This window comes from Misgurnus anguillicaudatus, chromosome 4 (assembly GCF_027580225.2).
Source record: "Misgurnus anguillicaudatus chromosome 4, ASM2758022v2, whole genome shotgun sequence".
Classification (NCBI taxonomy): domain Eukaryota; kingdom Metazoa; phylum Chordata; class Actinopteri; order Cypriniformes; family Cobitidae; genus Misgurnus; species Misgurnus anguillicaudatus.
In genome coordinates, this window is record NC_073340.2 from 23,779,687 (window position 1) to 23,800,126 (window position 20,440).

Genomic DNA, 20,440 nt, shown 5'->3' on the forward strand with positions numbered 1-20,440 from the left:
ATCCAACGTCATCCTGACGAACACACGCATACGTTTGCTCCTCTTAATGGTTTGTGAATCTGGCAGTAATGCTTGTGATTACAGAATAATATAATGACAAACACACACATTCATGGATCTGGTTTGCCTGTGTGTGCGTGTGCAACGCGTAGCTCGACTGTGCCAAAAGAACTATGCAAAAGACAAATGCACTTGACTGCCTTTTCAGAAAGTCATAACATTTGAATTAAGTAACAAATGTTGTAATCAATAATTAATTTGTATTAAATGCCCCCACTAATTATTCTATAAACGTTAAACATGTTTTGACCAATAGCGAATCCCATTTATCAAATTGTGTATGTGGCTTTTGTGCCTTATTATTACCATATACAACCAAAGATTTTACTAAAAGGGCATACATTTGTTAAGAAGAACATAAAAATCCTCATAGATCTAGTCACTTATTTTTACTCTCAAAATGCACCACATTGATGTATTTACTTTTAAATGCACAAAATGATTTTGTTCAGTCTGATGCAGTGGCAAGGCTACATAATGGTCAGGGTGGCACTTGCCCACGCATTGACGATTGGCCACTCAGATCGATCAACTTTGAGCCCAAATTATTTTTCAACTGTATTTCATTTTATATAAATGTGTGTGTGTGTGTGTGTGTGCGCGCGCGTGCGTGCATGTGTGCATATGTATGTCGCCACGTCATGGTAGGTGTGCCGTATATTTTCCTGCTTTTTTGTCCTTTGCCAATCACACCTATGGCACTAAAGAAGTTTCCAACCGCCGGGTTGCGGTCCTGTAGTTCGAATGAAAACTACAAAAACTTGCTTTATGGCAGACCTACAATCTAATCAGAGCCAGCTATGCTGCAGTATTTACGACAGTGGTAATGGACAATTCCGCTTCTGACCTGTGGGGGGAGCAAAGAGCAAAAACTCTTTAGTGTTGCTTTAAAGTTTATATGGACGCGAACTAATATTATGTCGGAGTCCGCTGCTTGTGTTGTAAGTAAACATGCTGCACAGCGCAATTGATAAAATAAGTTCGCAACTTTCACACGTTTGCAAAATGAAACTGCAGAGATTAGCTGCTTTAGTTTTACCAATGAAGAGCTAAAAATAGCACTGTACACCATATGTTCACGCCAGAAGTCAGAAAAGACGTAAAACATTGTTTCCAGTACCTCAGATAAGAAAAATGGGTGGAGAGAAGGCCGTCCGTGTGGCTGTTCGAACACATTCAACCACATGTGCGTTTACACTACAAAAGCAATCCAATCGAAAGGGGTTGAAAGTGGATGAGCTCAAAATGTTTTGAACACCGTTTACACCTGGCATTAACGTTGTTCATATATAACAAATTTGACTTTATTTCGCTGCAAACCCCTTTAAGTGCATGCAAGCTTTTATGGTAAAAAATTCTAATTCACTGTTTTCAGGTTTTTAAAAAGGACCGAAGGGTTTGAATGTGATGGTCGTTTCATTCGCCGTCCTTCATGTAGTTAGTCTTCCATGCATTTAGAGGACTTTGCTGAAAAATTGAGGTGGCGTTTTGTGCCAACAGAGTAATGTTTTCTGAATAGCCTGAGGGTGCGGGATTAAGCTGATTTGAAGGAGGTATCCGATGAACCTATAATATGTGCCGACAGCATTCGATTAATATCATCTCATTTTTGGCAGTGGTGGCTCTAAGCGGCTTTTGCATCTGAGCTCCTCATATACTTTGTGTTCACTATAGTTTCTTGCTATACGATGTGTACCCTTAAGAATGCAATATCACCTCGTTCTAAAACATTGGTGAACTTCTGATCTGAGTCACCGCACCCACACATCATCTGCATCTTTCATCCAGGAAAGCTCAAGAGTCTCAGAAGGAAATGAAACTATTGCTAGACATGTACAAATCGGCTCCAAAAGAGCAGCGGGACAAAGTGCAACTCATGGCGGCAGAAAAGAAGTCCAAAGCGGAGGTATGCGGCTTTACTTGCCTTTGTGCCAGAATCGTTAACATCCGGTTCTCTTGAGACGTTTCATTCTTTTACTGTTGATGTCGACACTGTCTGGCAGGTGGACGAGTTGAGGCAGAGAGTGCGAGAACTAGAGGAAAGAGAAAAAAAGGAGAGCAAGAAACTGGCAGATGAAGATGCCCTCCGCAAGATACGCGTGGCTGAGGAGACCATCGAACACTTACAGAAGAAACTGGCTGCTACGAAACAGGTGTGTGATGAGTTAAACCGGATTATTGTCAGTGATCTTTTAAATGATCAATGTAGGTCGACAGACTCTGTCGTTAAGGCTGGCGCACTCTTAACAAATAAACTTACACTCCCGTTGTGAACATTTCAGGAGGAAGAAGCTCTGCTGAGTGAAATGGACGTAACGGGACAGGCGTTTGAAGACATGCAGGAGCAGAACAGCAGGCTCATGCAGCAGCTCAGAGAGAAAGATGATGCCAACTTCAAGCTCATGAGCGAACGAATCAAATCCAACCAAATTTACAAGCTACTGCGGGAGGAGAAGGAAGAGCTTGCAGATCAGGTGCTCACGTTCAAGACCCAGGTACATTTCTCATGCAATTCGAGTCGTTTACTCACTCGAATTAAAGCTTAATTGATCTCTTTTTACCAGGCAGAAAATTTGCACATTAAAGTGATTTACGAGTTCTGTTTTCGCAATACTGACATTGATTTTACTGCTGCTCCCAGGTGGACGCGCAGCTGCTGGTTGTGCAGAAACTAGAGGAAAAAGAGGGCGTCCTGCAGAGCACGTTGGCTGCTTTGGAGAAGGAGCTTGGACTGCGCACCCAAGCGCTAGAACTCAACAAACGCAAGGTAAGGCTGGAGACGCCCACCTTTGTTTCCTGTGACTCAGCTTAGCCGTTGTATTAGGATGCATTTCCAGATGTGTGTTCAGTGAGCTGTGTTTCTCCGCTATGTCTCAGGCGGTGGAGGCAGCCCAGTTGGCAGAAGACCTTAAAGTGCAGCTGGAGCACACTCAGACCAAGTTGAGGGAGATCCAAGCCTCGGTGTTAGACAACCGTACTGCCCGTGAGAGGGAGAGTGCCAACCTTAAAAGGGCACAGGTATGGCAACATGTATGCTGTGTAATAGTTGTAAATAAGTGTGAGATCAAGTAAGTGAGAACTATGTTTTTGGGTTTTCAGGAGGACTTGTCCAGACTGCGGCGTAAGCTAGAGAAGCAGAAGAAGGTCGAGGTGTACACAGATGCAGATGAGATCCTGCAAGAAGAAATCAATCAGTATAAGGTGAAGATTTGTTGTTACAGCTGCTGTTTTGATGTACACTACACCGACATGCTTAATGTTTTTTAAGTTTTTTTTTAAATAACAGTAATATCCCTAGGCTAGAAGTGTGAAGAAGAACATGCAGGAATTATGTAGTGACCAAAAAATGTTAAACAAATCACAACTGTCGTTTATTTTAGCTTCTTCAAAGCACCCACCATTTGCTTAGATTACAGCTCTTGCCCACTCTGGGCACTCTCTCAACCAGTTTGAGGTATCCAACTGGGATGCTTTGTAACTGTTTTAGAAGTTCCCATATGCTAGCCACTTGTTTGGCTGCTTTTCCTTCTTATCCGGTCCAACTCGCCATAAAAAGGGATTTTTTTTGTTATACTATAAAACTTTACTAATTTTAACCATTTCGCAAATTTGCATTAACATCAAATAAATGATAAATCAATATGGCGGGCTGTCCGAGCGGAGGGCTCCAAGCTCGGAATTTTATCCCAAACATAGAATACTCTCCCTTTAACTTGGATAGAAGAGGGATGGTGCAAAACTCTAATGCTGCGTTTACACCAGCCACGGTAGAGGCGTCAAGCGCGAGTGATTTCAATGTTAAGTCAATGTAAAGACACGTTGACCCGCGGGTGAGGCGTTTAGCGTGGCGTGGTAGACGCAATTTTGCCTCATTCGCGTGTCTAGCGCGGTTCACGCGAATGGTGCTTTTTGTGCATTTTGCGTTTGTGGCTGACGCCAGAGTTGAAAAATGTGAACTTTGGCGGATTTTCGCGCCGCGTTAACCAATGTGGGGGCAGCCCCGCCTGGAGTCACTCATTCAGCATGAAGGCTTGATATTGTCCGTGAGCAGTCACCCAGAGCTATATGACACAAGTTCATATTTCTATAGAGAAAGGAATAAAAAGGACCTCGCTTGGAAGAGTGTCAGTGAGGGACTTGGGCATCCCTGTAAGTTGTAAATACACATTTCACTTTTTAGTCACGTGACGTTTATCGACCCGTCCCGTACTGTTTGTTTTCCCCCTATAGTAAGGTGTCTAAATACAAACCGGTAACTCTCTTGATAAATGCACAATCAACATCAGCCATTCTGCAAACAGACAACCGCATAGCACTTGCCCCTCCCACAAGAAGCGGATTTTGCCTCTGACGCGCGTCAAATGCTTGCTTTTTTTGACGCCTGAAATGCGGTTGGTGTAAACACAGCACAATGGGACTTAGGTGAGGGACGGCTATGTATTACATGACTTTGCTCCTTCTGAACTTTGTTAAATAAACGACATTTAGTATACGTGTTTAGATCAAATAGTTTCCATCAAGTGTGTCTAAACATTTGATTTTGAGTATCTTTATTAATTATTATTGCACCTATTATGCAAAATCCACTTTCACAAAGTATTTGGACATAAATGTGTGTTGGCAGTTTGTAAACACAACCCCCATGCAATGAAAAAAATCCACTGCCGTTTTGATTCTCTTGTAAATGTGACATCACACTGATAAAGCCCCGCCCCCACAGCCACTTACTGACAGTCCTGCATTACCATAGTTTCCACCCTAAGTTGTATGCTGTCTGCCATATATCAATAGTGAGATAATATTCTCTCAGACTGTATTCACAGGACTCTATCTATTTTAACAAAATAATTTTGGTAAGGGAGTGGGAAGCAGTAGCTCATTTGCATTTAAGGGTACAGACATGAAAACAGCATGTTTGGTTTCCACCCAAATAGGGGTATGTACTATAATAGCATGCTATAATATATAATAGCATAATATAATGAACTATAATTTGTGGGTATTATGAGCTGAAACTTTACACTTTCTTGGCACACCTGAGATTTATATTACATCTTATGTTACAAAAATGGGCATAGTAGGTGCCCTTTTAAAGCTACTTGTTAAAATCCTTTTTATTTGCCTGTTTTACATCCTCAACTGACTTTTGTGTCTCCCTGCCAGGCTAAACTGCGGTGTCCTTGCTGTAACACCCGGGACAAGGAGACCGTCCTCACCAAGTGTTTCCACGTCTTCTGCTACGAATGCCTGAAGACCCGTTACGACACCCGCCAGAGGAAGTGCCCCAAATGCAACGCCGCTTTCGGTGCAAATGACTTCCACCGCATCTACATCACCTAATTTAGGAAGAACTACGCGATGGACTCTGAATCCAGTGAGAACAGACAGGATGAAAGTGGACTACGAAGCACAGTGTCACCATGCTGTGGTATTTTAATATGCTCTGAAGGGCCACTTTCACTCGCATCTGTGAAAGGTGCCGCTGATGACCAAACAGACAGTGATGGAATGGAAACAGTTGTGATGAAGTAACGGTGAAAGTACTCATGGTCTATAGCACACAAGCAGCGCTGCTTCATTGCAGAAAAATGCATTGAGGTTCGTCTCTCTTGCTGTGTTCTTGTGTTTTACAATGTATTTTCTTTTTAATTTCATTTTTTGAACATCAACCATAAAACAGGAAAGGTTACCAAGTATCATAAGCATCATAACTACAGCTAATATGACAAACACCTTCACTGAATATGTTTTGACCATTTTAAGCCTGGTTTCCTTTGAGTCATACAGTAACTCTATCTGGTAGTAATAATCAGAGCCTGTTTATACAGTGACGTTACTGAACACCTTTTACATACTAAATGAACGGATGTGATGGTATAGTGTCTCTATCCAGTAATGATGAGACTGGTTTCTATGGTGACATTCAGTGGTACTGAACCCCCTTATTATGACCAATAAACACACGTGATGGATACAGGAGAGAAGGGAGGTGCAGAATTTGAAATTCATGGATTGTGGTGCAGTCATTTTTTTTTATGCAAACGGGATCAACTTTGGAGTTTACAGTTACAAATGATGTAGCTATAGTAATGAGATGTGTATATTCATACAATAAATAACCATATATACCTGTGTTAGTTGGATGCTAATCATGATACTGTGCAAATACCAGATATTTCACTGAGAATACTAAATCAAAATTAAGTAGTTTCTGGCATAAACTTGGTTCTCTGATTTGATGTCAACCAGATATCACAGCCATGAAGTTACGCAGTGTGCTTAAGCAATTGTTTCTCATCCGTCTATTCCCTTGTTGAAACTTTTGTGTTGTGTTTGTTTAAACGAATTGTGACGCAAAAACATGAGTTTTAATTCTAATGAGCTTTTCGTGTTGATCTTTTTGTTGTACAGAGTCCTGTCCAAGTGTAAACCCTGAAATATTACACTCTTCGTGCTGTCTGCCAATACAACCCTGAGAAACATTTGTTTCACAATGTATGTGTCTTAAGTAAATGCAGATGACTTTGGACGTGCATAAGATGAATGTCAGACATTACAAAAGGATCACCGGAGGGGGAGAAAAGAAAGCACGCGCATTCCTTTCTCTTGCTAATCTTTTGCGCATAATTTAAGTGTACGTAAATATTATCCATTGTATTGCGCAATTGACATCTATTCTATGGGTTTTGCTCTGATCATCCTAATAACTCTTGTACTGCTTTTCCTCTCTGTCTGCCAAACACTGAGCCGTTGTTTGCACCCTTGGACCAGATACAGCAAATTACGTAGTTGGGTGGGGTGACTTCAATATGCCTGTTTTCCTCAAAACAGACTTGTACGGGGAGACTGGGGTCTGTCTTTTGTCCACTAACGAAAACTACTTGTTTTTCACACAGACTTCGCGCCAACTCTTATTTTTTTTTACATCAAATGCTCGTGTCAGTACTAGGGAACTGTCATGTACTACAGATTATTTCCAATGAATGAAGAGTTGGGTGATTTGTTTTTCTTTCGCGGAAGGCGTACCAATGAAAAGTAAAAACGAAACAGGAAAGGTTGCCTCGTGTGCGCGTATCCCGTCGGTGACGGCTTCGCGCTCGTGCTGTGAATACAGAGTTCGGTGTTCGTCGTGTCCGTGTCTCAAAAGCTAGCGAGCTGCCTACTTGCATGCTTCCTATAAACTTTATCCGCACAAGGATGAATATCTAAGAAATGCTGTCTACCTAGGCAGCACACAGGTTTTTTTTAAGCAACCACAATCTCAGTACAGTACATAGGAAATGACTCATAGATGAGTTAAACCCAGCGCGTGGGTGTGGACGCTATTAAAACAAGGCTGAAAGTTAGGGGTGGGCCATTCACATGCTCCGCTTTTGCTCGAAACCCAATTGTGGCTTTTAATCTTTTGAAATCGTTGTGGGATTTCAATATACACACATACATATAGCTCAATGGATCCCGATATGGCACGTGCCCTCTGTTGGATTACACTAGTGGCCGTCACGGTTATTAACGGAATACACGCGGATACAAGTAAGGTTATATATGTTTGTGTGTCTGAAGATATAATACAAAGCATATGTACTCGCAGTGTGAGATCTGATGGTGTTTTCTGTTGATGTTGTTTAGCCTATTAAGACTTAGTGTTTATCCCATGTCTTCACTGTGAACATGGACAGACGTGGAAACTGGACTTGAACTGGTTCATTTGTAATAGCTTCCTTTACCAGTTACAGTTCCCACCGGTTCCGCATTCCTATGCTCTTATTTCACTCCCGCGCGCTCCACGGGCTTCATTGTGCCCTATTGAGAACACCACAGTACAGGAGGCTTCAGATTACACCATCAGATTTGTAGTGCTTTTGTTACAGTGTTTCAGCGATTTGCACCTGAAAATCCTTAAAACAAAAATGTGCGATGTAAAACTATTAACGTTAGTATTTTGGAAAATGGCACGAACCCATGTTAAGTGAATTGAGGCAGATGAGGACTTTTATTTGATATTGACATCACTGTCAAGTGTCTTTATCAAAATATATTTGCTATGTTTAGTTTTAACCTTGATACAAAGTTATACACCATAATGACAAAAAGTAGATAAGATAAAAAAAAACGTGTATTTAATCATACGTATGTTTTGAAATATATTAACATGTTAACACTTAACAATTCATTAACTTTGTTTCTTTGGTGAAGTTTGGTCTATTCATTAACATGTTAGCATCTTCTACAGAATTATTTTATCTGAGTTAATATTAGTTTCAACAATTGCTAATCATTTTTTTTGTCATTTGGTGCACAATGAACTAGCACGAGCAAACAGTAAACAAATATAAAAGTTTATTGTTCGTTCATGTAAGATAATGCAAATACAACTTTATTGGGAAGTGTTACCAAAAATGTTTAGATAAAAAAAAATAAGGGTGCTGAAATGTAAATTTAATGTTCAGCACTAAGCATAAAGCATGTCTGGATGTGCATCACAAAGTGCGCAAAACCTTACAGCAACTTTCCTATTGTTCAAGGGTGTAGCGGTAATAAAACAGGACTGTGATTTTAGTTACATCATCGGTTTCCATGGTAACACGTGTTTGGAGATTCATGTGAGCAACATAGATTTTCAATCTCAACCACTAGGCTGCCATCTGCCACAGTGTGTGAAATGCACGTCATAGTCAAAGTATGCATTTAATGTATACAATCTAAAGATATACAAATCATTTATAGTGCACTTTACTTAAACACTTTAATATATAACATCTCCTCCTATCAGCCTGCAGTTAACATAAGCAAACATTTCTGATGCATAAGGTTCACAGTAAGTTCTTACTGCTTTGCTGGCAAATAATTTAAATTTGGTGACATCGATCTTAACCCGAACACAAGAAGTGCATTTACTGTAAATTCACACGGATTAGAGGAAGTTGTCTGTGACTTCATTAGAAATTAGAAAGCTCGTGGTCTTGAAGTAACGTCACATTCAACTGCAGGTGATAAGTTCACAGATTTTTGTCATCTGTAGACCACAACCGTAGGCTTTTGTGAAACACGTCCATGTTACCTTTGTTCAAGTATGTTACCACTCTATACTTTCTGTAATCACAGACATATGTAAAACATCAGCCCTGCGGCTCTCTAAACTTGAACTAAACTATTCGATTTTCTCAGTCACTTTTCCATGTCCTTAGTGCTCACAGCGGGACACTTTGCATGCACTTAGGGGATGCATCATCGTCTGGCTGTCAGCTTAGCCTTGCTTACGCACTCAGAGCATGAGTAATATCGTTTCCCCACGAGCGCACCACCACATCACTTGAACGGAATTTCCCATCTCATTTCATATGAAATAGAGGCAGAGCGTGAAAGTCTCTTGGATGTCATTGTTCAGATGCATAACGTTACATATTCACCATAGGCAACCCACCAACCCTGTTTCCCGAAATCTCCAAGGTATCAGGAAATGTGTCCACAAAGGCGGCTTTTGTCTGTACAGCTATTTGACACCCTATTGTGTATTCAATGTTGTCAGGTTCAGGCCAGTGTGGGAAATACGAATTTTGGAATAGAGATGTTGGAGTATGTGTACCTTGTTCTATATGCAAGCAGTATCCCAAAACTCCATTTTGCAACACATGTAAGTACATTCAGTCAGTCAGTCAATTTTATTCATGTTAAGCGAAATATCACTAGCTTTGTTTTTGATCAAAAGAATGTACAGAAATGGAGTGGTTAGATTCCTGCTTTAAGATCTTGGAGGTCATCCAGTAACATTGTCCTGTGTTTTTAAGGCCCACCCATTGAGCCTTCGGATTCCTGGAGGGTGGCAGCAATTACCAGTTTGTCTGTGCTGGCAGCTGTAATTGTTTTTGGAGCATTGCTCATAGGCGTGCTGGTACATCAAAGCAGGTCCAGGAGGACCTTACGGGGTGAGATGTTAACAGTGTGATACATTACAGTATTTTTTTACATAAAAATGTTTTTAAATATTTATCTTGGTTTGAATTAATAACACAATTTAGAGCCAATAGAAGAGACTACAGGACCGCTTTATCCGGTATAAGTTCTTTAAAAGGTAGGAATTCAAACTATCTTCACTAATACAACATTTTGCTTCTTTTCTTCTTGCTTCTGTGTTTTTCTAAAACACAATTTTTTAAACATTTGCAGCTTTGCAGAAACCGAAGCTGAGAGGATATGAAAATGGACTGTTACTCCAGTGAATTATTACTCCAGTTAATGAAGCATTGGCTGGTACCTCAACCACAGAGTGTTTTATGAGTAGCATTTGATTTTCTAATTTATTACATTGGTAGGGCTATGCAATTCCTTCTGTATGGTTATGCGTTTGCGCATTTCCATCGGCACATAATCTGCACTGAGACCTTTTCATTCACTGTGTGCGGAGTGTGTTTGCAAGCCTTAGGTGCTAAGTGACATCCTCTTTTAAGGAGCAGATTTTTACATTCCTCCGTTGGAGCCCGAAAAATACTTTAGCTAAATGCGAAACTGTTTAGGTTACACTGTCATTTAGGCCATTTGAACTTGTAGTGCACCATGCACATTGTAGAAAATGATTTAGATACTTTTAAAATATCTAAAGTTGTTAGATTTGTGAATATATCGACATAACCCTAATCTGTTTAACTGCATATATAGTAGGATTAGTGTCAAAATTGACCCTTTTTTACAGTTATGCATTCTTCTAATCAGATTTAGTATGGCACATAGCCATTTGAATGTATTTGTATTCATAATTTGTACAGTGTAATTATATATTTTATAGTGTTGGATACTACAGACTGTATTTATGTAGCCATTTTTAACAACATTCTGACAATGACCGGCTCAGCAGCCTGTCTATGGCATTGATGAAGATTCTGGTGAAATGGAAAAAAGAGGACCAGCAAAGACACCAATGGCATTTATTTGCCTCTAAAAGACACTTGAGATTCTCTCTTTAGAGAACTGCAGGTGCAAGATTATCATCTCCTTAACGTCCCAGCATTCATGCGCAAAAGAGATTAGATAGTTTAGAGCAATATATTTACATACATGTATCTCAATACATTTTAATCTCTTGTGTTTGATTAGTTTAGCTCAGTAAAACGTTATAACAAGATAAATCAACACGTTTAGATGTGTGTAGCCAGCAATGGGCATTAGAAAATGTATATTTTTATATAAAGATATTGAGTACTTAAAGTGATTTCTTTGAATGATGTCAAACAGAATTACTAAGAGGTGAAATTCATGAAACATGTCCAGATCACATTTTTAACTAAATAAATGCGGATTACACTTAAAAATGAAGCCTATGTTTAGGACCATTATGTAATGCAAACAAATAAAGTAGCATTTATTTATGAATTATGGTAGTGTATGTTGTCTTTTATGCTAATACTGCTATTAAATACTGTATTACAGTAATGATAATTTTGTGAGAAACATACTTTGACAGAAAATGCAAAAAATGTCATACAATAGGCTTCATTTTATGATATTATAGTGTTCTGTAGCTCAAAAAAAAAAATGCAGCATGAAGTTAAAACAAATTGATTTTGCAAGTCAGTTCAACCTACTATTTTAAGTTGACATAACTTATAATATTAAGTTGAAATTGTTTCATGTTTAGTTAAAGTAACATAAAAATATATGTTGATTTGACAAAAATGCTGCATATTTTTCTTACAGTATATCATGAAGCATTGCGTTAGCAGTGGATAGGGTTGCAGGTTCAATCCCAAGGAACACACATGCTGAAATATGTATACCTTGTAATGCACTGTAAGTCATTTTGGATAAAAGCGTCTGCCAAATGCATGAATGTACTTAAGCACTGCAAAAAAAATCTTGGTGTTTTTGTCTTGTTTTCAGTAAAAATATCTACAGATTCTTGAATTAGGGTGCATTTTCTTGATGAGCAAAATGACCCAAGAAAATGGGTCTGGATTTTGGACCAGAAATGTCAAATTTGGGTGATTTTGTGCATAGAACAAGCAAAAAAATCTGTCAATGGGGTAAGCTAAATTTTTTTGAATTTAGTGTTTAAGAAAAATGTTCAAGATTGTTTTTGCTTGTTTTATGCACAAAATCACTTGGATTTGATGTTTGTGGTCTAGAGACTAGACTTATTTTGGGTCGTTTTGCTCATCAAGAGGGAGCATCTTGATTCGGGAATTTTTGGATATTTTTACTGAAAACAAGAAAAAAACACCAAGAAATTGTTTTCTTGAAAATCATTTTTTATATGACCTGGACATATTTTTGTTATATTCACCAAGAATAGATCTGACCTGCAGTATATAAAACTCTATGTACCTCATTTGTTATTAAGAATCACTGCCAGATGTTTGTCAAAAATCTAGAAAGCAAGTTAGTCAAGTCCAGAATCTGCATAAAAGGTGAATCTGTGAAGCATGCACGGCGCTGTCACAGTCTTGAGTTGTTTATGCCTTATTTACAATTACTCCACAGACTGCAGAGCAAACTATGCATTTAATGCAATAAAGAGACCAATATTGTACTGTATTTATTGTGAATTTGTCTTGTGAATGTCTCAATATGTCAGTTTTCTATATCTGTTTGAAAAATATCTGCATGCAAAATTTCACGCTTACGCAGCATATTACAGCAGATGACTTATTTCTAATTTGCATGTTCCAAAAATGATCTTGCAAAGCAACTCCGATATATGCAAAAGCATTCAAGTGTTAAAATAGATAAGCATACGCAAAAAAGCCAAATAAACATTGTTACATTGTGTTTATTATGTTGAAGAACGTGAGGGCATTAATACCTACAAATGAACAGCATCAGCTTATCAAGGTCCTTGTTGAGTAAGAGAAACATTGACCGTGTAAACAAAAATAAATATCTTGTATTTGTTTAGGATATATGTAACCGATTGCAGAAGATTCAGATCTCAGTTTTCTTATCTGATGTGATGAATCCATTAATACATGAAGGTTTGCAACTTCTTTTCTTAAACAACCAGTAACCAATGATCTATAGGCTTAAATGGAAACTATCTTACAAATTATTTTAATCTGAACAGGGCAAATGGCACATTTCAATTCAATCTGGCATCAAAAACATACAGATCTTGATGTGAGAGACATCAAGGTAAATGTGTTGCATCTTCTTACATTGCGTCTTATAAGATGTGAGACCTGAGCATCTTAAAAAAAAAATTGTTGAAAAGTGTTCAGTCTGTGAATTCCTGCCCTAATAGAGCCCGACCGATCGTGGATTTGTGGATCCGTTACTTTTTGTGCTCTAAACATTTTTAGTAAAGACTGCTAAAACATTTATTTAAAAAAGTTTGAGATGAAAAAATCTTTTGTTGTTCTTTCGGATATACTGCTGTGAATGTTTTTAAAGAGGTATTTCTTACATGTTCTTAACATCATTTAAAATACCTAATAATCAACGAAAACAGTTTTTAGCACACGCCTTACTCATGCATGCATAACCACATGTACCACATTTAACAGTGATAAAGACAAAAAATGCCTAACTTTCAAATATTAATGTAATGTATAAATAGTTATTTTTAAATAAATAAATATATTTGATTTTCTACAGCACAGACCTCTGTTCAACAGCCTAACCAGTGCCATCCATAGAGAAACTGCAGTGTACATTGGTCTTAAAGAGACAATGAAGTGATATACCATAAGCAGTACAATAACATAAAAATATGGAAGCTCTTAATACAAACATAATAAAACATTTATTAACTTATTGCCAACTTGAAAGGCAATGCTTGTTCTGTTTCCCCTCCTACTGAGTTTTGCTCGATATCATCCAAACAATCGGTCGGACTCTTATCTTAAAGGCATCGCTAAATAAGACCCTGGATAAAAAAACTCATCCAAGCCCGCAATCCGAGACCTGTCGTAGTACCGTACAATTACCGTGGTTTTGTGTGGGAAATCTGACAGGCACTGTCACTTATTCTAAAATTCCTACAGTATTACTGTCCCTACCAGAGGTAGTATCTTATCAATGCCAGTCTCAAGTCTGTACAATTTTTGAAAATACAACAGTAGAGGAGGCAAGATGAGCATCTGCACGTGACGCCATCTTGCCAAGTACAGCAGAAAACCTGACGTTTTGCGATTATTGGCATTTGGCCTTGGGTGGAGGAAAAGTCTTGCAAGAGAATATTGTTTTGAAATCTTCTCCTGGAGCAACTCGATTCGAGTGTGGCCTCAGAGGAAAGGGTCCACACCCAGTCCCATGAATGCATTATCATCCAATGCATTGAAGGGGGACTCATAGGTCTGTTGGTTGTTCTGATGCATTTTTTGATGATGTCGGAGGTTTGACTTGCTGGAGAAACACTTGTCACAGAGGTGGCAGGAGAACGGCTTCTCTTTGGTGTGGATGCGCCTGTGACAGATAAGTTGGGTGGAGACCCGGAAGGCCTTGCCACACTCCAGGCACTGATAGCGTTTGGGCTCTGTGTGAATGCGCCGGTGATTCTTCAGTGCCATCAGATTGGTGAACTCCTTTTGGCAGACCGAGCAGAAGAAGGATCCGGTCTTGTGACTGTTCTTGTGGTTGAGCAGCGAACCAGCGTGGCGATATGTACGCCCACAATGCTCACAGACGTGACTCTTCTCCTCCGTACTGTATGCTTCACTGCTTTCTTGCTGGTCTTGGGTCTCTTGAAACCTGTGTACTCGGCTGAAGGCAGACTCGATCTTTGGAAGGCTCTGAATTTCTATCTGTTGGTCCAATGCGGAGTCCCATCCCAAATCCTGTTGCATCTGCATACCTTGCTGATCATGTGACTGCCCCTGCAAATTGATATGGAGCTCCTGGTGCTGCTGAAAACTTGCTAGGTTTGGAAAGTTCTGCTGACACGGGTTGCAGTAGTAAGGGAGACCCTTGCTATGCACCTCCACGTGGCTCTGCAGATGTGCGAACTCGCAGAAGGTTTTCCCACAATCTGGGCAGCAGTGGCGAGCCATTTGTGTGTGGCTCTCTAAATCCAGAGGGTTAGTGAAGGTTTTAAGGCAAAGGGTGCAGTTAAGAAGGTCAGCTGAATGAGTCTTCTTGTGGTTGAGGAGGGAACCAGCATGTCTGTAAGAGCGCCCACACTGATCACATCTGCACAGAGATAAAAAAAACAAGCGTATACTGATTAATGTTTCAGCATAAACAAATTCACAATAAACCAATTACATAAAATTGTGCTAAATATGAAAATTAAGACCAGAACTAAAAATGTTAAAAGACTCACGTGTAGCATTTGTCCCCACTGTCTTGACTGACAGTCGGATTAGGATTGCCATTTCGGTAACAGCGATGCCTCTTTAGCCCAGACCTTCCTTGAAAGCTTTTGCCACATGTTTGACAGCTGTAATGAGAAATTCCTCTGGAATGGATTTTTTGATGGTTGTAGAGGATACTAGAGAGACGGAAAGCTTTGCCGCAGGTAGGACAGACGTACTTTTTCTTCTGTGTGTGAATGCGAGTGTGGTTTCTTAAAGCCATGGGGTTGGAGAAAGGCTTGGCACAAAAGGAGCAGGTGAAATGGCCTGTTTTGTGAGTATTCTTATGGTTCAGCAAGCTACCTGCGTGACGGTAGCTTCGGCCACAAATGTTACACTTAAACGGTCGTTCTTCCTTTATAAAGGGTGCACTACCGCTCCCAGCATCTGCACTGCCTGGAGGTGCAGATTTTGAGCCAGCCTCATTGGTACAGCCATGTCCTAGAAGCAACTCAGCATCAGGAAACACTAAAAGGCAGCTCTTGCATTTTAAATCTTTGTCTTGCTTGTGACCCCTGACCTTTCCTCTTGCTCGATTTTTTTTATGGGTCGAACAGGAGTGGTTGACTAACTGTTTGTGTCCCCTGAATGCCTTCCCACAGTCTTGGCAGCGGTGTCTTCGGACCGAAAAGTGTATTCGTAAATGGTTCTTCATTGCTAACTGGTTGGAGTAAGTGTTGTTGCACAGGGCACAGTAATATTCACCCGTCTTATGCGAGTTCTTGTGGTTAACCAAGCTTCCTGCATGGCGATAGCTTCTTCCACACTGATCACAGACATAGGGGCGTGGATCATTGGGATCTCCCAAGACGCCTTCTTTTTCTTGGCAGTGGGAATCGGTGCTTAGAGCATGTCGCTGCTTACGTCGCCTGCTGATTCTCCTTCTGTTGGAATTAAGAGGCTGCTGTCCACTCCCTGAGGCATTCCCGCTCATTTCCATGAGTGTTTGAATTTGTCTGTTGAGCTCCTCGATCTTAGCCTTGTTTTCCTGATGGACCCTCTGGTGGTTCAGAAGTTGTTTATGGATTTTAAATGCTTTCCCACATTCTGTGCAACTATGCCTGGAAAAGAAAAAAAAAGACACAACGATCAGATAAACAAGTACAAGTACAGGCTAGAGGACAATCAAATTTTGGATTCCAAAAAATACTTGCTTTTTAACGTCAAAGTGTGTCCTCTGGTGGTTCTTGAGGGCCAGTAAATTATAAAAACGCTTTTGGCAGACAAAACAGCGAAACACCCCGGTATTGTGAGACTTCTTATGATTAAGCAGAGACCCGGCATGTCTGTACGAACGACCACATTGGTCACACTTGTACTGTCGCTCTCCATCACGTTGGCTCTCCTGTAAAAATCTACGATTAAATGTGCTTCTAAGAAGTGGTTTCTCTTCACATTTTTCCTCCTCTTGCTCGTCTCTTTGTCCTGTGCAGTTATTAAGATGATAAAGGTCACAGCTGCTTATACCGCATTTCTCACAAATAATACTTTCGACTTCAACTTTTGGCTTGAGCTCATGCTGGCTGTCTATTGAATTTTGTTCTGGTGGATCACTTTTTACATTGACATGCAAGAGCTGGTGGGCTTCTAGGTCTTGTTTTGTTGCAAAGCTCTCTCCACAAGTGCTGCAGATGATCAGACTGACATCAACCTGCGGATTGTCGATAGGTTCATCTTGCTTTACCTCAATAGAGGACAATGATGAAATGCCGGACGTTGTAGGTGTGCCATCACTCTGAGTGTGACCTCGCAGATGGCTACGTAAATCACGCAAGCTAGCGTAGTGATTTCCACAAACTGAGCACTGATACATCTCTCCATCATCCTCTTCATCTGCGTCTTCGCTCTGAGCCTCTTCTTCGCTGTCACTCATGTGCATGGTGTCATGAAAGGTCTGCTCATTGAAGTAGGCCTCAGTGCTACCGTGTTCCTCAAAACCAATATGCTCCTCTGGCTGTCCTAAGAAATCTTGATGGGTTGCATTGTGAAAGTCCATGTGATCGGACGTGACGCTCCCCGGGGTCTGATACTGCTGATTCAGAAGGGGACACATGTGCGACTTGATTCCTGCAATATCAGTAAATGTTTTTCCACAGTCTGCACACATATGCCTCTCCATGAGGTTTTCATCCTGAGGTAGGTGCACTGGTCTGTCCGCTGAGAAGGAATCGTCAAACTGCTCACAAAATTCAGTAGCATTCGTTTCGTTCACTTGCTCTTCGTCAGATGCATTTTGCACAGAGTCTATCAGATCCTGAGAAAGGCCTAACATCCCGCTTACATCTCCCTCATGTGACTGAAAGCAGCCCTGCTGGTTTTCATGCGTCAGGGGCTCTGAAGAAAGCCAGTCACCCTCGGTACTAGCAGACAAAGGTGGTTTTCCTTTATGTATCCGAAGGTGGCTTCGCAGAGCCGCCAGATGAGGGTAATTCTTGCGGCATATGGTACACTGAAAGATCCCGGTTTGATGGGAGCGTTTGTGATTTATGAGACTACCTGCATGCCTGTAGCTTTTGCCACAGATGTGGCACTTGAAGCGCCGATCGGAACTGTCAGCATCTTCTACTTTGATGTTATCAGTACCCTGTGCTGACTGACTGAGGTTGTCTGATGGTAGGGCCATCGGCTGTCCCTGAGCATGAATAGTCAATGAATCCTCCTCTAAAGGATTGGGTACATATATGTTACCATTTTCCATTGGCCCCTCTGATTGGTCAAAATCAACAGCTTTGTTAAGTAATGGAGGCAATGGTGGAGTGTCACTGGAGGGGGGATAGGGATTAGACTCTGAGGAATGAGTAACACTATCATTGTAAGTAAAACTGTGCTCCTCTGACAGCCTCGTAGGTAACTGAAAGGACACAGATGAGGAGTTGTGCAACAGAATATGATTTTGGAACTCATCATCATTAGGAAATGCAACCTGACAGAGGTGACAAAAATGTACATTAGCGTCACCGTTTTGTGGCATAACATGAGTGGCAAGCTCTGGTTTGCAGTCGGCAAGGGCAGCTTTAGATGTTTGAGCACTAGGATGACCTCTGGTTTTACTGTGGATTCGCTGGTGGCTACTAAGGGCGGCAAGATTGTTCAATTGTTTAAAGCAGACGGGACACTCGAATACTCCCATTTGGTGAGTTTTTTTATGATTAATCAGGCTTCCATGATGTCTGTATGTCTTGTCACACAATTCGCATTTAAATGGCCTGTCCCCATCATCATCAGCCGCCGTGTCACTTCCTGGCGTGGAGTTTGGGACATGTTCCGATACAGCACCATTACTAAGGCTGCTCATAGGAGCAATATTCAGCTTCATGTCTGGTTGCAGATCTGGTATATCAAAATCCACCTCATCGAGATGTGGCAAATCCTCCACTTTGTAATCGTTTTCCATATGACTTTCAGCATAATCCTTTGTTCTGGTCCTCACTTGAGACTCTTTATTGCGATGGACCTTTTGATGTGTGGCCAGCTGAGTTGCCAGACGAAAAGCCTTTCCGCATAACGTACAGGAATATTTCTTCCTAGACGTGTGGATGCGCAAATGGCTCTTCAAAGCCAAAGCATTCGAGAGCTTCCTGGAGCATATGTGACACTGAAATGAGCCAACCTCATGGGTTTTTCTATGGTTAGCCAAACTACCAGCATGCCTGTAGCCCCGCCCACATTCCTCACATTTAAACTTGCGGTCCTCCTCTGATTGATAATAACCGTCTGTCTGATCCAAAATACTGGCCATATTCGCAAATTCTACACCAAACTGCCTACGCGAAAAGCCTCTGGTCCGGCCTGGCTCTTGCATAGCCATATTGGTATGGTATACTAATGAGAAATGTCAACAAAAGCCAGTTTGAATGATTGTGAGGGACACACCTTTCAGCAAAGGTGAGGTCCTTGCCCTCACTATTTTTAAATGGGCTTGTTTGGTGGGGTCTGAACATAAAGGCAACATTTAAAAAATTAGTTGAGAATACATTATGTTCCATTCCATTGGAAATATGTTGTTGAATTGAGATGATGACAAAAGCGCAGACACTGGATGAGAATCTGTAACACAAAAATCCATGCGTTACTTAATATTGAAGTTCACACATGGCAGTTAAACATCAAGAAAATGAATAATCATGAAAAGCTCATAAATGTAAAAGTGACAGTAATAACAACAGCTCATAGTTTACTAACCAATGAGTCATACATACTAAATGCGTATTTAAGCAACAAGACACAAACTTAGAGGGGACAAGGGAGCATCACTGTAACAAAGTAACCACAGAAAATAAAAAATAAAAAAATATTTGAAAGGGTAAAACTTATATTTGCAATTCCTAAACAGGCAAAAAATTTAATGTAAGCAACAACTAAACCAGCTTCAGGCGTTATGTGATAGATTTTAGTGAAAATGGGATTTTAAACTTAAACGCCTACAAACAGTTTTAACATTAATAAAACGGCCGCTAGTTCACGCAATTTTTTTCTCAGTCGTAAAGTATAATTTAAAACATCATCAAGAAGATTGAAAAAATAGCGCTGACACGGCGAATCAGTCGGCATCTGTCTGCATGAAAGATCAACTTCAGCGGCGAAATGACAGACCGTGCCACACAATGGAGCTCTATTTACACAGTAAACAGTTCCCAGTACAGTAGCCCAACAGCTAACGACATAAAACACAATCGTGCCAGCGAAATCGAAGCGATTTAATGTAATTCTAAATGAATTATGTAAACAAAAACATACTTGTTGTATTAGCTGAATAAAAATACATCTGGGAGAAGCAGTAGCATTGCGGGCTAGTTAGCAGTAAGCGGCTAGCAACAGCGGCTAAATGTAATCAACTGAAGCTACAAAATATATCTTTTGCCAATACATACTTAGTGATGTAGTCTCCCTACGTGGATTTGGCTCACGTAACGTTGGCATTCCGTTCACTTATTTTTGTTTCAGGACGGGCGTGTTCGTCCCCCTTTTTACCATTGTCGCCTCTTTTCCCCATCCCACTCGACTCACTTCCTGCTCTTGTTGCTAGGAAACAGGAAATGTGCATCGGTGAAAATAGTCCGTCTCGTGTTCTCATACCACTTGGGCGTTTAAGACCTTTT

At 40.5% G+C, this 20,440-nt stretch overlaps 3 protein-coding genes across 4 annotated transcripts in view; 2 read left to right on the forward strand and 1 right to left on the reverse strand.

Moving 5' to 3' along the window:
• rnf40 (ring finger protein 40) overlaps positions 1–6,542 on the forward strand; it is a 30,780-nt gene extending 24,238 nt beyond the window's left edge. For both annotated transcript variants that reach the window (XM_055175562.2, XM_055175563.2), the window contains exons 14-20: positions 1,849–1,966; positions 2,064–2,213; positions 2,343–2,555; positions 2,702–2,827; positions 2,938–3,078; positions 3,160–3,261; positions 5,224–6,542. In XM_055175562.2, coding sequence (XP_055031537.2) covers positions 1,849–1,966; positions 2,064–2,213; positions 2,343–2,555; positions 2,702–2,827; positions 2,938–3,078; positions 3,160–3,261; positions 5,224–5,400 — 1,027 coding nt within the window. In that variant the 3' untranslated portion in view covers positions 5,401–6,542. The remainder of the gene's footprint in view (positions 1–1,848; positions 1,967–2,063; positions 2,214–2,342; positions 2,556–2,701; positions 2,828–2,937; positions 3,079–3,159; positions 3,262–5,223) is intronic.
• Positions 6,543–6,936: 394 nt separating this feature from the next.
• Positions 6,937–12,588, forward strand: LOC141363713 (uncharacterized). The gene is made up of 5 exons (XM_073867015.1): positions 6,937–7,593; positions 9,590–9,694; positions 9,849–9,986; positions 10,080–10,132; positions 10,228–12,588. The coding sequence occupies exons 1-4, from the start codon at positions 7,512–7,514 to the stop codon at positions 10,118–10,120; spliced, it is 366 nt and encodes a 121-aa protein (XP_073723116.1). The 5' UTR covers positions 6,937–7,511; the 3' UTR covers positions 10,121–10,132; positions 10,228–12,588.
• A 217-nt stretch (positions 12,589–12,805) lies between these two features.
• Positions 12,806–20,370, reverse strand: znf646 (zinc finger protein 646). The gene is made up of 4 exons (XM_055175422.2): positions 20,213–20,370; positions 16,496–19,388; positions 15,311–16,402; positions 12,806–15,177 (listed from the first exon to the last, which is right to left on the reverse strand). Exons 2-4 carry the CDS (start codon positions 19,147–19,149, stop codon positions 14,274–14,276), a joined length of 4,650 nt encoding a protein of 1,549 aa, XP_055031397.2. The 5' UTR covers positions 19,150–19,388; positions 20,213–20,370; the 3' UTR covers positions 12,806–14,273.
• Positions 20,371–20,440: the final 70 nt, after the last annotated feature.

Coding starts and splice junctions, on each gene's coding strand:
- LOC141363713 (XM_073867015.1), top strand. CDS start 7,512: ATGGATCCCGATATGGCACGTGCCCTCTGTTGGATTACACTAGTGGCC. Junction 9,695..9,848: donor AACTCCATTTTGCAACACAT/GTAAGTACATTC, acceptor TGTGTTTTTAAG/GCCCACCCATTGAGCCTTCG. Junction 9,987..10,079: donor GTCCAGGAGGACCTTACGGG/GTGAGATGTTAA, acceptor AACACAATTTAG/AGCCAATAGAAGAGACTACA.
- znf646 (XM_055175422.2), bottom strand. CDS start 19,149: ATGGCTATGCAAGAGCCAGGCCGGACCAGAGGCTTTTCGCGTAGGCAG. Junction 16,403..16,495: donor ACACACTTTGACGTTAAAAA/GCAAGTATTTTT, acceptor TTTCTTTTCCAG/GCATAGTTGCACAGAATGTG. Junction 15,178..15,310: donor AGTGGGGACAAATGCTACAC/GTGAGTCTTTTA, acceptor ATCTCTGTGCAG/ATGTGATCAGTGTGGGCGCT.